Source organism: Nelumbo nucifera, chromosome 2 (genome assembly GCF_055504915.1).
Source record: "Nelumbo nucifera cultivar China Antique chromosome 2, China Antique-T2T, whole genome shotgun sequence".
NCBI lineage: Eukaryota > Viridiplantae > Streptophyta > Magnoliopsida > Proteales > Nelumbonaceae > Nelumbo > Nelumbo nucifera.
In genome coordinates this window covers 2,202,172-2,217,610 of record NC_142650.1, presented here as the reverse complement: position 1 = coordinate 2,217,610, position 15,439 = coordinate 2,202,172, and the positions used below count along the sequence as shown (strand labels likewise).

Sequence of the window (15,439 nt, the reverse complement as noted above, 5' to 3'; positions counted from 1 at the left end):
GCCTGATCGCCTGATGATTGATTCATCACAACCTTACATCAACTATATATTAGTCCCTTTTGAGTTTTGAAATAATAATAATAATAATAATTTGAAATAATAATAATAATAATAATAGCCGATCGAGCATGAGAAACAACTAGAAAATTTCGATCGAATCATATATACAAATAAATAGAAAAAATGATGGAACAAGTCTCACCAACAGCTCATGCATAAAAAACAAAAGAAAGAAAAAGAAAAATAAATAAAAAATAAAACAACAACAGCTCCTCAACAACTCCATTTGCTTAATGCGTTACGGTTCCATTATAAACAAAATAAAGAGAAAGAACAATAATGCAGTAAAATATATTATATTATAAAAATATGAAAGAAAAAACACTCAACCATGTGTAGCTGCTGGCCGCCGGCTGCTGTCAAAGAAAGATGTATGGGGAAGAAGGGTTGTATTGAATTGATCCAACGGTCAGAGCCCAATATAACGCTCGCCGGCTCGCGCACGAAAGCGTTGACAAGGAAATATTAATTTTGACTAAATATTAAGGTTGAACTATAGACCCACTGCACATTTTTCCAAACTTGAATAAAAACGGAATGCGGCGGATGATGCTCTTTATCATCATCATCATCATCATCATCATCATCATCTTCTTCTTCATCATTATCATCTATTCAATTCTTTACTCATCTCCTAATTCCAAAATCACACAAGCTCTCCTATCATCTGCCGACCTCCCGGTTCCATTAATACCCCAAGGAAAAATCCATTTCCCTGTTTTTAGTTTTCATTTCTCTCTTTTTATCATTAGAAAGACAAGGAATCTTGCTCTCCCCCTCTCTTTCTCTCGGTCTGAAAACTGTATTGCTTCCTAATTTTTTCATGGCAATTTCTCCTCAGCATTTCCCACCGAGGAAACGACGACCATCCGCCGGGTCTTTCATTTCTCCAAATGTTTCCGACCGCAAACTGGTTCAATCGCTGCTGCTTCTCTCTCAAGAGATCTCTGACCTCAAACCTCTCCAGTTTCTTCTCAGCCGTGCTTCGTCTTCCATCATCCGAAAGTCCAAACTCCTTGCTGTTTTATTCGAGGAGATTCTACGCACTTCCATCACTTTTCTTCCTCAAACCGCCGTTCTGTGCTTCCAAGAGATTTACATCGTCTTGCAGAGAATCAAGACATTGATAGAAGATTGCTCCAATGGGAGCAAGATGTGGCTTCTCATGCAGAACGAATCTGTCGCTAACAGCTTTCACGAGCTGACGCTGGATTTGTCCACCCTTCTCGATATATTTCCTGTTAAGGACTTCGATTTGAGCCATGATGTCAAGGAGATTGTCCTTCTCGTCAGAAAGCAGTGCCGAGGGGAGATAGAAGCTTTTATCGATCCCGGGAACAAGAGTCTTAGACATGATGTATTGAAGCTATTAGATCAGATTAAGCAAGAAATCGTTCCTGATCAGTCAAAGCTGGCACACATCTTTGACAAATTGGGTTTGCGTGATTCCATCAGCTGCAGAGACGAGATCGAGAGTCTCCAAGACGAGGTTCGTAATCAGAACTGCGAGAAATCCACAGCGGAGATGGTCGCTTTGATGGGTCTCGTTCGCTACGGGAAGTGCGTTCTCTTCGGAGCATCGACGCCGACTTCCGACGGTAAACATGATTCTCTGGTGACAGATACCATTTTTCCTGCCGATTTCCGGTGTCCTATCAGCCTCGAATTGATGCGAGATCCAGTCGTCGTGGCCACGGGACATACCTACGATCGAGCCTCCATCGGCCTCTGGATCGATTCAGGGCACAAGACGTGTCCAAAGACAGGTCAAACCTTGTCCCACACGAACATGATACCCAACCTGGCATTGAAGAACCTGATACTGCTATGGTGCCGCGAGCAGAAAATTCCGATTGAAGCCGAAGACTCCAACTCCAAATCCAAAGTCAACAGCGTGATAGTTAACAAAGCAGCTTTAGAGGCAACGAAGATGACCGCTACATTCCTCGTCAACAAACTATCGTCTTCTCCGTCAACAGAGGCGGCCAATCGCATTGTTCACGAGCTCCGAGTACTTGCCAAAACGGACTCGGATAGCCGAGCATGCATCGCCGAGGCCGGGGCCATTACATCGCTAGTAAGGTACCTAGGTTCGGAGGACCCAAACTTGCAGGTTAACGCCGTTACGACGATTCTCAATCTTTCCATCCTGGACGCCAATAAAACCAGGATAATGGAAACAAACGGCGTGTTGGACGGCGTTATCGGGGTGTTGAGATCAGGTGTCATGTGGGAGGCAAGGGGTAATGCAGCGGCCACGATTTTCAGCTTAACAGCCGTGCACGACTATAGAAAGAAGCTGGGGAGGAAGACGCGCATCATAAAAGGATTGATAGAGCTGGCTAAGGCGGGGCCCTCCAGTTCAAAGAGAGATGCTTTAGCGGCAATTTTGAATTTGGCGGGAGAGAGGGAGGTCGTTAAAAGGTTAGTTGAAGGAGGGATAGTGGAGACGGTAGTGGAGGTCGTGGATGAATTACCGGAGGAGGCGGTGACAATTCTAGCAGCAATAGCCAAGAGGGGCGGAGCGCTGGCCGTTGCATCGGCTAACCAGGCCGTTAGAAAGATTGCGTTGGTGTTGAGGAATGGTCCGGAGAGAGCGAGAGAGAGTGCTGCCTCAGCACTTGTTTCAGTGTGTCGGAATGGCGGGCAGCAGGTGGTGGCGCTACTCGCGGAAACGCGAGGGATTGAAAGGGCAATATGGGAACTGATGGGTGGCGCTGGCGGAACAGCTAGAGCAAAACAGAAAGCAGCCTCACTATTACGGATTCTTCGTCGCTGGTCCGCCGGGGTGGATTATCATCAACATCAACATCATCAAATGCAGGAAGGATTCTCTTCGACTGCCGTTACCAATACCACATCGAGGACTATTCTGCATGTTTGAAACTTTTCTTTATTTCATTGATTTTTATTCTACTAAATTTCTTTAAGTGTATATTAATTTGGAAAGAAAATTCAATCCTGTAATTCACTCTTTTCGGCTATGCTTTGATAATTTGTTGTTTTTCAAATCTTTTGATGACATGAATGCAGTTGGAATAACAATAACTAATGATCATGGTGGAAAGAAATGTTAACAGTAATCCATCAGAGACTATTAGCTACAAGTGATTGATACCCAAAAAAAAAAAAATTAATAAAAAAATCGTTTAGTAACTTGTACAAGCAAATATCATTCCAATATTTAACAATATGATGCTGATATGTGCCTACTAGACTTCTCGTCAATATGACAAGCATCCCAAAATTTTGATCCGCTTTTGGTTTCCTATTTTCCCACGCCTCTTATCGTTTTCTTCTTGTATAATTATAACTTTCATTTGTAATAACATGTAGTAGTAACCTCAAAAAAGTTAAACTAATTTTTTTTTTTTTGAAAATTGTCTAAAATTCACCATAACTTTAACTTTTTCAAAACATCTAGTAACCCCATGTCAGTGACATTGTATTTTCCCAAAACTCAGCAAGTACCGTAAGAACACGCTTGGTGTTAAATCCACGGAAGTTGTCGACATCAGCATAAATATATTTTTTTTGACCAATTGTCAGATGAGTTTGATTTCAACCAAAAGCTTTTTTTTTTTTTTTCTTTTCTTTAATTATTTGAAGCTCTCTTTTTTACTTGAATATGTAAAATGGGTGGAAAATATTTTAGACAGATATTCGAGATATATTTTTGTTGTTTTTTTTTTATCAAAATTTTGCTTCATTTTTCATTTACAACAGAATAAATGGTAAAATAGTAAATTACCAACATCTGTTAGTCTATTTAACGTCAACGTACTGATATGGGATTCCCTGGACATTTCATAGTGAGTTAATGATGAATTTAAGAAAAATGATGAAAAGTCATAGTGAGTTTTAGATAATTTCCCCCCTTTTTTTTTCTCCATAAGATTGTAAATTAATGAATCGGTTTAGATTTAATCTACCTAGATTTGAATATCATCCTATTTAACCCAAAAAATAGGAATTAATTCCATCCTATTAATATTCAAATTCTCAAATCTTTTCAAACAGATTTTGATTAAATTTGGTAATTTGAATATTATATATTTTCTACAAACTACTTTTCTTCTTGATTTGAAGTAGAAACTACTTTTTTTTTTTTCTTCTTGATTTATTTATTTATTGAATGGGATGGGTTGCCTCCTCAACTTCTTTTATTATTTTATCATGTCAGTTCTCAGAAAGATACAAAGGCTAATTTGACGTTTAATATTAATAAGAATCAAAGTGATATTTATTCTTAATTAAAGACTCTTCTGTAATATACTTGCCTTGAATTTAAGATTAATTATCCAAGATTTTTATTATATAACAATAGTGATTTTGTTTATAAAATGTTAAATCCAAGGGGCCCTATACTGCTATTTAATATAACTGAATATTGAATGAAATATATCACTCCAAGATAATAAAACTTGTGGCGTTCTACCATCAAACTTATGGGATAAACAGGCCTTGTATTGCTTTTAGGATAAAACAGCCCCCAGTTTCTCTCAACTGCCGCCGCTGGCTTTCTTGTAGATGAGTTTGTGGTTTTAGAATTGTAAACCCAAGGTTTTAAAAGCACAAAATCCCCCAGTTTTTTAACACTCCATAGAATCTCTTGGTTTTAGATTATTATTCACATGGTTTTTTGTTTTTCAATCATATAACTATATATAAAACATACTGTTCTAATTTGGTTGCAAATTTAAAATAAACTAATCTATAAGCCACAAAAACCTCTCGTTGCCTGATTTAAAATGACATTGTTTGTTTTGAGAGTGGTAGGGCTCTCCATGTTATCAACCATCAAGTAGATTTTTTCAATATATGTATTATGTATTAATGAAAACTATCTTAGTCCAAAACCTCTCTATTTTTGGTTGTGAAACAGTTATTAATTTCTAAATTAACTATAATCAATGTTACAGAATGTAAATTGTGTTTTTTATGTTCAAGAGCAATCACACAAAACCATGAAAGCAATCGCACTCGTTTCTTGGGTAAAAAAGTAGCTAATAGTTATGCAATACCATTGCCATGAATAATAGTTAATTACCTAAATCTTTTGCGAAAAGAAACTTCAGTTGACTGTTTTATCAGAATTCAATTTTGAATCTGATCTGGTTAAGCGTGATTAGAATTTAATTCTTCTATAATTGGTGACCGAATATTGATCCAACCAATATTATCTGATATGATTATGTTTAAATATACTTTTTTCTTTTTTGTAAGAAATAGGCGGATAGCTTGGTCCCAAGAGTCACTTTTACGGATGTTCATTAAGTCCAAAGGAAGTGAGGAAAAACAAAAGGGAAGAGAATCTCATGAAAATAGATCTTGATTCGCTAACCAATCAGCCGCTTGATTTGCTTTTCTATAGGAACAGACGTATGTAATCCCACGAAATTTATAGCAATACAAGCAATGGAGAAGGCTCCATCATTTCTTCTTGAGACATCAAAATTTATCTTAATCATTCATTCTTTTGGCCTTTTCCGTGTAACTGTTTTTCATTTTCTAGGATTATTCACTTTATCATCAAAGGAAGAACCCGAATAAAATTCCCAGAAAGATTGTTGAGCTTTTTTCAATAATAGCCGATGAGGGGGGAGGACCTATTATTAAGCAATTTTTTTTTTTTTTCGTTTCTGTTTTTCCATAAAACCAATGAATAAAGCAATATTTTTCATAAGGCATATATATTCCCCTATATTTGGATTGTTATGTAAATTACACCACCAGTCCAGAACAGAAGATCCATGGGATGTTTAAAATTAGCCACACTTGCAGTGCAAAAGTACACTTTGGAAAAATATGCTCAGTATCCTCAACTTCATTTCAGAAACAACAAGAGCCATTAAGCATTGATTTTGTGCGAAGGCAATTACTTAAGAAAAAGTACCGAAAAGTCTTTAATTTTGGGGGGATCTTAAGGCCCCAAATCTTATTAAGAACGAGATTAAATCCTCCACTACCTCATACCATACAACAGGCCTCCTTACAAGCTGATTTAATGGTAAAATTCCCCTTGGGATCACATCTTTAAATAATGGTGTCATCCCTAGAATCCAAAGGAACAAGAATAGGCCTAATACTGTTCCAAACATACTATAATTTCACTATCAAAATTTGGGGAATCTCTACTCACTAGTTCCTCAATAGTGCTAGGGTTAATCCATTTATCTTTAATTTCCAGAAACGAACTTTCTGACCATTTCCAATGGTCCATCCAACACCTCTATTAAAATGGTTTCTAGCATTAAGAAAACCACTCTAGGCCCAAGAGATTCCTTTTTTAATAGGGATAATCCAAAGATCTTCATTTCTAAGGTATTTATGAGTAACACCTCTTACCCATAAGTTATTTTGATCCTTTGGCTGAGTTTGGAAGGAATACAAATGCAAATATGTAGAGTGTAAAACCTTATATTTTGTATTATTTTGTATGTATTTACACTGTACATATTTGCATTTGTACTCTTTCAAAATTTAACCTTAAGAATTTTCCATTCAAGCTTGGCAAGATAGGCTTCATTCACCTAAGACAGGTTGTTTAGACCAAGCACACCCCAACTTTTGGGTAACATATATTGGGGTTTAGACGTAGTAGGCACATTAGGTAAACATAATGACTGAGCACATAATAACTGTGTGACACATGTCCCAATTAATGCGCTTTTCATTTAAACGTTTTTGCTCCGTTAGACAAAAATTACCAATTATTTTATTATCTTTGTCAAAATAATTAAAAATAAAAACAATGAAAAAGGAAAACCTAAACCAGTTGGGAGTTGGGACTCATTTATGTTTTCCTTTTTTATTGTTTTTATTTTTAATTATTTTGACAAAGATAATAAAATAATGGATAATTTCTGTCTAATGGAACAAAAACGTTTGGATGAAAGGCGCATTAGCTAGGAACTAATAGTGAGATTTAGGAGAGTAAATCTGTGAGCAAATGACGACGTTTTCTTTTTTTAGCCCACCAGTTTATTATTTATTTTGTCCAAACGCTCATTGAAGGCTTTATTGGAAATTCAACCATTTAAAATTGGAGCCCCAATCTAAGATTCAACTTTCTTTTATCCAGGGATCCTCAACATTCTAGATAGAATTTCCAGAAGTCTTGGAGGAATATTCTTTGAAAAGAGCAGAGTCGATTATGTTTGAATTTCGGGTCCATTTGGTTTGTAGTCGGAATCGGAATTGAAATCCTCTAGAATTGGAATCGGAATGGTCCAATCCCATAGTCTGTTTGGTTCAAACAAGAATGAGAATGGAAACTAAAATCAGCAGGAGTGGGATTTTATTCCCAAGGGAGGGGCAGGGAATGGCCATTCCCTAAAATGGGAGAATGCCTTTCTAGCAGGAATGGGATTGAGATTTTGATTCTGCCCAACCAAACAGTTGGAATCAGAATAACTCATTCCGATTCCGATTCCAAACCCCTATTCCTGCGAACCAAATGGGGCCTTATATGTTTATAGAGTGACCCACTAAGGTGTTGGTACCAAAAACGATTAAATTCATATGGGTTTCTGACGGGCTAAAGTTTTTTACTATTTTCACGTTCCATAACTTTTCCAGCACCATAGAAGTTGCCATATTTATTTGTACATGAAAATCATTTTTAGTTATTATATTATTAATATTATTGGCGACATAGCTGAGCTGGCCCAGAGGCCTACGGCCATCTATCACAGCTCGGCCATGTTGGCGATGTCCGGCCGAGCTACGACATTACCATGATCCCGTCGACCATGTCAGCTACGCGCCTCACGGATAAGCTCGCCTAGCGGATAGGGATGGGAAGACAACTCTGCCGAGTAGTAGGACTCTACCCCCTGTAACCTCAGTGGGGAACGCTGTCACGATTTCCCTGGAACCCTATTCCGACCAGGATACGAACCCTCTGACTATAAAAAGGTACTCCATGCTCAAGGTAAAGAACTCCCAATTTCTAGCACCCATTCTACTAATTAGCTGGGACCATCATCCCTGTAGCTCGGCCCGGCCATCCACCCCCTCGTACCGACTTGAGCGTCAGAATACTTACCTGGGGATAACTCCTCGGGCCTCTGACTTCATCCTTGATTACAGGTCTTGAAGTGCGGTCTCGTCCATGAAACTCGGCCCCGACCTGCTAAAAAGGACTATCTGGTTGTCATCCTTGGTTCATACACTACCTCGGATTGAACGACATCAAATATATATATTGAAGCGAAAAAAAAGTATAAAAAAGGGCAAAGCGACATAAAAACTTATCGCGAGTGAGTACAGACGTTAGAAATGAAGGAGGCGACGACCAATTATATGACCTAGACAAAGATAAAAGAGTGTTTGGGCTAGAGAATGAGCAGTTACATTGAGGACAAGAGAACTGGTGCATAATGAAAGGAAAGTGATGAATATGATTATCCTGAATCTCTTCAGCCCACCGCATGTATAGACAATCAGCTAAAGCCAGGGATACAACTCATCCATACCACGTTTTGGTAAAGAGCCAAACCAAACAACTTTTGTGGTTGGAGATTGTAATAGAATAACATTGACCATGATGCCAAAATTCCTTCCAGCTCTTATTCTAGGCAATCCCTTTTATTTAATAAATATTATATATGCAATATATTTTTTTTGTTCTTTTTCTTTTTTTTTTCAAATAATAGTGAGATATTTATTATTTTTTAGTTTTAAATATTTTTAATATAAATCAATCATTTTTTTATTGGATAAAAAAATTTATGTTTTCAAATTTTTGGTCGAGCTCGGGCTTGAACCCAGGTTTCGAGCTTTATATAACGGCTGAGCTCAGGCCTGAATATATTCTTTTGATACATACGAAGTCCGGCCTGAATCCAACCCGGCTCGACCCATGAACAGGTCTGAACATCGATGACGAGTTCGCAAATGTGCCCGGTAGGCGGCTCACATGCATATCTCTACGCGCATTGGGAATATCTCCCATAGTTAGGCATTGGGAGATGATTCCAATAGACGGTTGGGATGTGGTGTAAGACACAGATGTAAATTCATGAATGACAAGGAGATATTGACAATTAGACCTGTTCATGGTCCGGGTAGCCCGACGGCCCGGCCCGCACCCCAGCCTCTCTTGGTCATATAATTAGGCCCGCGGGCCTGACCTCGGGCTTAACACAGTAAGCCCGACTGTGTTTCGGGCCGGGCTCGGGATTTGTCAAAAAATCCCAGCTCGACTCAGTATTATATATTTTATAAAAGTCATAAAATGTGTTTTATATATTATATAAAATATATAAATAATATAATATTTATAATTTAATATATATATATATATTATTCTTTTCTTTATAATTTCAATCTATCTCTCTCTATTCAGCTGCTTCAACATTAATAATAATAATATTTCGGGCCCGGGCCCTGGCTCGAGCTTCGGGCTTTTTATGAGGGCCGGACTCGGGCCCAAGTTGTAGGCCTGATGGTTGGGCCGGGCTCGGGCTCGGGCCTTAAAAAAATTTGTTAATACACAATAAAAGCCCGGCCCGAGCCCGGCCCGGGCCGGGCCGGGTATTGACAATGTACAGCTGCAGTGCTGCATCTGCATGGGACATCGTTGGGAGAGTGCAGTGGGTAGCATATCCCTGTCCTAGGAGCTGAAAGTGGTCCGATCTCCGATGGCTGAGAGTGGATGACCGTTGAGTTGGTATACGTAATACGTGTTTCAGTATAATAAGCTGCCCAGCCAAACACTAACATGAAGGAACGGCAGCTATGTGGTGTTCCTAATACGAATCATCATTATATAATGATGCCATATGTGCATTATCATTTTAATGATTTGAAAATTTGAAAGGGAACACTTTGCCTCGAACATGACAACACGACTGACAGACAGGAGCTGTGGCAGAAATCGCAGAAACAGAAGTTTGGCAATTCCCTTTCCTTCCTTCGCGTGCGGCACTTTTTTTAAACATCCAACTCTGTCTCAACGTCCAACAAGGGAACAGGGGGAGAAGAGGAATTCAAAATCTGCGGCCATTATTAAATCACTCTGCACAATATCTGGGTTCATGGGCGTCTTTTTCCATGCATTTCATCCCATCTTTTTTTGGGCGCGGCAGTAAACCTTACCAATACCAACAATCAGGAAACAAGAGGGAATCAATCTCAACGTCACTCATCAGCCTCCCAGAGAGAAAGAGAGGAGCGGGAGACTGTCGTTTCAGCGCATCAGAGTTGTTCCTTCTTCGACGGACGGACGGACGGACGGACGGTGAAGTTCATCTTTCGCGGCCATTCAAATCACGAAAGCTCCATCGTCCGACCGAAACTCTTCCTACACCACTTTGGCACTTACTTTCTAAGATTCAGACAGATTTTCTGTAGTTCGCTGCAACCCCCCGACTCCTTTTCTTATGATCAACTCTTAGATTCTGACACTGTTGGGATTTTTAAACCTAAATCACTGCTTTTCCTTTTCCTTTTTTTTTCAGAAAGAGTTACAGGAGACTTTCAAATTACAAAGCCATTGGGTTTCTAAAATCGCAAGTGAGGATTTTTCAGATTAGATCTCGAATCCCCCACACTCTATTTGTTATCTGTTTCTTTTTTCCCCTGGTGAAAACCTGATCCTTTTTAGTATTGTATTTGCTCTTCCGGAACACGGTTTGTCGTTAGAGTTGTAGAGCAACAAGCTCTTGTTTTCTCAGATCGAAGAAGTTCCGGACCGGAAATCTAGGTGTTTTAAGCTGTAAAATTAAAACTAAGCATTTCCAATACAGTGTTAAGTGCGTCGTTTGATGGTCCGATTCTATGCTTTTTATTTATTTATTTTCTTTGAACTGACAAAAGAATTGATCTTTAATTAAACTGTGCCAAGCGTCGAAGCCTCGAACCGTCTAGATTTCTACAAGGAAAAGAAACCAATTACCATGAATGTTTAAATCTGGGTTTTATTATATATGTTTATATGAATGAACGTGTTTTGGAAATGTCGAACTGATGAGGCCGAAAAGAAATAAATGAATATTTTTGGGGCGCTTGTTTGTAAGTTGGATCTTTAATGTTTTCATAACAAGGCATTTGAGCGGGAATCCCGCATTTCGTTGAGGACTTCAATTGATTTTCTCAGTCCCTTTTGGTATGATTCTAGAAGCAGAATCCCAGTTGCATCGTTCAGGCCCACGTTATCTGCTTACATTCTCTTGCAAAGATTTTCAGCCAATGGACTCTGCAACAAAGCCTGTTAAACCTTCTTCTAACATTTCAGACATTGTCTATAGATTTGCCAAGGTTTGCAGGTTGAAATCCATTGGGGTCTTCCCCGGTGAAACCCCTAATCACCACCACGGCAACAATGGTCCTGCAACCGAAGACAGCAGCGATGCTACCGAAGAGGCGGAATACGATTTCCAGAAAATCCATCCCCAGCCCATTGAAGAAACCCTAGGCAGGCCCCCCCAAGACTCTGTCCTCACTGTGATACCCAAGCTTTTCGATACCATTTCAGCCCTCAAACTAGCTTACATTCACCTTCAAGAAGCTCACATTCCATATGATCCTGAGAAAATCAGAGCTGCCGATGACCTTGTCGTCTGTAAACTCAAAGCACTTTCGGATATCAAGCGCTCTTACAAGGAGAAGAAAGTAAGTAAATCCAAATCTGATCCGTCTTCTTCGGATTGTCTCTTGCTTGCTGAGATTCGAGATCGCGAGAAAACGTTACGTAAGTTGCAGTCACAGGTCGAAGCTCAAGATTCGGTAATCCTCCAGCTACAGCAAGAGCTGGAGACATCGGATCGAAAGAATGCCGATCTGAGTGAGAAGCTCAAGCAGAAAGCTTTCCAGGAAGAAAATGCTCGGAAAGGTAGGAACTTCTCCCCAAATTCTTTGTCAGATGCTCTCAAGGCCGCGTCGGAATCCATTCATGATTTTGCGAAGCCACTGATCAGTTTCATGAAAGCGTCTGGTTGGAATCTCGACCGTGCAGCGGACTCGATTGAAGAATCAATAGTTTACTCGAAGAGGTCTCACAAGAAGTATGCATTCGAAGCCTATCTCTCTAGACGAATGTTCCATGGGTTTTCCATCCAGCACCAGCCCCAAAATGTGGATGAGATTGCAAGGTTTAAAGACCCGTTTGATGCTTTGGTAGAAGTCCCAAATTCTACTTTTGCAAAGTTCTGCAGACTGAAGTACCCGTTGGTAGTGCATTCAGAAATGGAGGCGTCATTCTTCGGAAATCTGGATCAGAGGACATTCGTGTTGAGTGGGAGGCACCCAAGGACCCCATTCTACCAGGCGTTCGTGAAAATGGCGAAGTGGGTTTGGATCGTGCAAGGTCTGGCTGCATCAGTTAAACCTAAAGCAGAGATTTTTGGGGTCAGGAGAGGAAGCGAATTCTCGGAGGTCTATATGGAGAGTGTGGTTAAGGATGAGGAGGATGCACAGGTGCTGGTGGAGGGAGAAAATGGAAGTCTCAGGGTTGGGTTCATGGTGACACCTGGTTTCAGAGTTGGGGAGGATGTGATTAGGTCCCGGGTTTACCCGTCCAGGATGAATTCCTAGTACTAATTAATTAGTAAATGTCGAACCATCTTTTTAGTCTTTAGAGTTTAGAATTTTGGATGGAAGAAGGAGCATTTGCTAATTTTGGTAGTTTGGTTTTGTTATAGATTGGGTTTGGGCGGGTTGTAGGGGGGAAGGAAACCCATAAATGCCAAACTTTCAGATGTTGGCTCCGTTTTTGTTGTTGGCTGTTGGTGTGGTATCTGAGTGCATCTCTTATCTCTCAATTGCAATTTTCTTACTTGTAAAGCAGCTTTTGAGGAACCCCAACAATTCCATTATTGGCAAATGATGAATGTGTATATGTTCTTATTATGTTTGCAAAGATTTTGGTGTACAAGCAAAAGTATTGTCTTGGAAATGGAGAACTAATTAAAGGATGCTCTGTATGCTGCTCTTCTTCTTGTATAGCAATTAACAACCAGACTGATTTAGTACCCAACCATCATCGAATTCAATTTCAATGTTGTTTTTTCGAGAATTGTTAACTCTTTCTCAGCTCATCAGTATTTCCAAAATTGGCTCTAAGGTTTAATTTGCGAGGAAGGTGATCAGCAACTAAGACTTAACATAAACATGGTCAATTAAAGGCAAAAGATACTGTTGTCGCATTGCTGTATATGAAACAATTATGTGGTTGGTATGTATGCCCCTAGCTTAGCTATCTCTTTACAATGCACATGCTGGACCTTGAATATGTTCAGTTCAGCATATGATGTGCAGGAAAAAAACAATGTAAAAAAAGGCCATTCTCCAATAAATGAAGATTTCCTGCTATATTTATCATCATGAACTTTAGATTCCAGAAACAAGAGAAGGAAAAAAGAAGAATTCCTTGAACGTGTACCTTTTTTTTTTTTTTTTAAATTGAGAAGAGCTTGGTAAAGAAATTGCCTGATTTGGTTTTCTTCTCCAAACAGGCAACATGAACATATCTTCCGAGCTTGTCCACTTGCCTTGCTTCACCTTTGGTATCTTTCTTGCAGATCTTGCACGTTTTATCAACCCAACCATCTTCTACATATTGCCCATCCACTAAATTCCAGGACAACGTAACAGAGCCAAAAACAAAAAGACAAATCAAAGCATCGTCACTAAAACATAAATAATAGGGTAAGTTGCACAGGGGAAACAACCCACAGCAGAAATAAAAAATGAATATAAAAGAAACAGGATTACAGGAAGCCAAAAAGAAGTCCAAGCACGACCCTCAAAAAGGGCTGAAACACTTGTTATTATATTATTATTTGCATCAGACAATTTTATAAACAAATAACTTGTAGCTGCTGTGCAAATACTTTCCAGAAACAGGGCTTTATTAAATCTAAAAAATTGATGCTGCAAATTTGAAATACTCTATCAATTTCAAAATGAAAGACGGGAAGAACATATTATGTTCTGACGTTAGATCAAAGAAAAATATTTTGAAAACATACGACGCTTTACACTAATAATTCGATTGGGATTTGAAGAAACCTAAACCATATGAGACAAGGCACAAGTTATGGGTTGGGTAGGATTTACCGTCGACGTAGGACTTGAAGAAATCCTTGTATGTCCCGCCAATTTTACGTCTAAGAGCTCCGTACTGCAGGAAATATTAAGTTGCTGTATTTGTCAAGAAGGAAAGATAATGGATCGACAGAAAATATTGTACACATACAGAAGCTGAATTCTGATTCTCTGAAGACTGAACAACTCAACAGCTGCATTACATGTTAAGAAATAACAGACATATAGACATACACATGTAAGAAGGAATGGATGAATCCTTATTGGGGCTTACCTGTTCCCTAGTCATCCTTCCTCCAGACCTTGTGGCTTCTCTCGCTTCCTCGAGAAGTTGGGCATCCTCGACGGATCTAACTTGAGAGAAATCTAGAGCTTCCGTCACACTCCCAAACAAAGATTGCTTATTACTCTTCTTGCCTTCTTCTTTCTTGCCCTTGTCATCCAGTTTAGCCCAAACGCCTCTCAAGTTAGAGCGCTTCACCCTGTATTGGGTTTGGAGACCCCCTAAAATTGAAGGGCAATAGTTTTGCGAAGACGACAATGGAAGAGCCTTCATCCCGCCCCGCTTCTTGCTTGTTAAATTCTTTAAGCACAGAACGGTGCTTGTTTTGGTTATGAGATGGAAGAGTCGCCAGAGATTATATATATATATATATATATATATATATGTGTATAAGGAAACATGAGATGGTGGAATTGTAGTGGTGTATGATGCCGAACGTGGCCCCCTGTTTAACCTGTTGAAACAACAAGAGGTGGCTGGGCTGTTGCCTTTGAACTTGATTGATCACAATAAGTACAAAATATCATCATCATCATGGAAAAAGTAACCATGGGGCAAAACCAGTGATATGAAGCGAAGGGAATAAACCAGTACTGTTGTAATGTAGAGAGGTAGAATGGGAATCTGTGGCGTATAATAAAGCATGAAGCCGCAAGCTTGTGTTCTCTTGTTTCTCCACATGCATATTGCAATTGCAAAAACCTAACGACCTAGGCTGCTGGGCTTGTCAATTGTCATCCACCGTGAATACTGAATAGGACCAGACCGTTCCGTTCTTTCCATGGTCGGTCCTACGGAAGAAGCAAACACATCTAGTGGACCAGAATTTGCCATTTGCCAACGCCAAATCTTCATCTTGTGCTTGAAATGAAATCCCAGCCGCAACCGCCAACCGCCAACCGCAAATAAAATAAAATAAAAATGCCACTAAAATCCTTCAACCGGACACTTTTTGTTAAATTTGAATCTGATAAAAACACTCTATAGCCCAACTTCCACTGGCTGGCTTGAATAGCACCTGCTATTATTGCTACTAACCCAAAA

General features: G+C 39.4%; 3 protein-coding genes across 4 annotated transcripts; 2 read left to right on the top strand and 1 right to left on the bottom strand.

The window, feature by feature from the left end:
• Window positions 1-284: 284 nt before the first annotated feature.
• SAUR21 (ARM repeat superfamily protein) lies at window positions 285-3,071 on the top strand. Its single transcript, XM_010254825.3, has one exon. The coding sequence runs from the start codon at window positions 884-886 to the stop codon at window positions 2,942-2,944; it is 2,061 nt and encodes a 686-aa protein (XP_010253127.1). The 5' UTR covers window positions 285-883; the 3' UTR covers window positions 2,945-3,071.
• Window positions 3,072-11,175: 8,104 nt separating this feature from the next.
• LOC104594519 (MYB family transcription factor) lies at window positions 11,176-12,600 on the top strand. Its single transcript, XM_010254824.3, has one exon. The coding sequence runs from the start codon at window positions 11,176-11,178 to the stop codon at window positions 12,598-12,600; it is 1,425 nt and encodes a 474-aa protein (XP_010253126.1).
• Window positions 12,601-13,357: 757 nt separating this feature from the next.
• Window positions 13,358-15,091, bottom strand: LOC104594518 (potassium transporter). Of its 2 annotated transcripts, none has more exons than XM_010254823.2 (3): window positions 14,387-15,091; window positions 14,125-14,188; window positions 13,358-13,635 (listed from the first exon to the last, which is right to left on the bottom strand). In XM_010254823.2, the coding sequence occupies exons 1-3, from the start codon at window positions 14,666-14,668 to the stop codon at window positions 13,463-13,465; spliced, it is 519 nt and encodes a 172-aa protein (XP_010253125.1). In that variant the 5' UTR covers window positions 14,669-15,091; the 3' UTR covers window positions 13,358-13,462. The 2 variants fall into 2 exon arrangements, with proteins under 2 accessions (XP_010253125.1, XP_088753207.1); XM_088897081.1 differs by having other exon boundaries at window positions 13,582-13,635; window positions 14,125-14,208; window positions 14,387-14,983.
• Window positions 15,092-15,439: the final 348 nt, after the last annotated feature.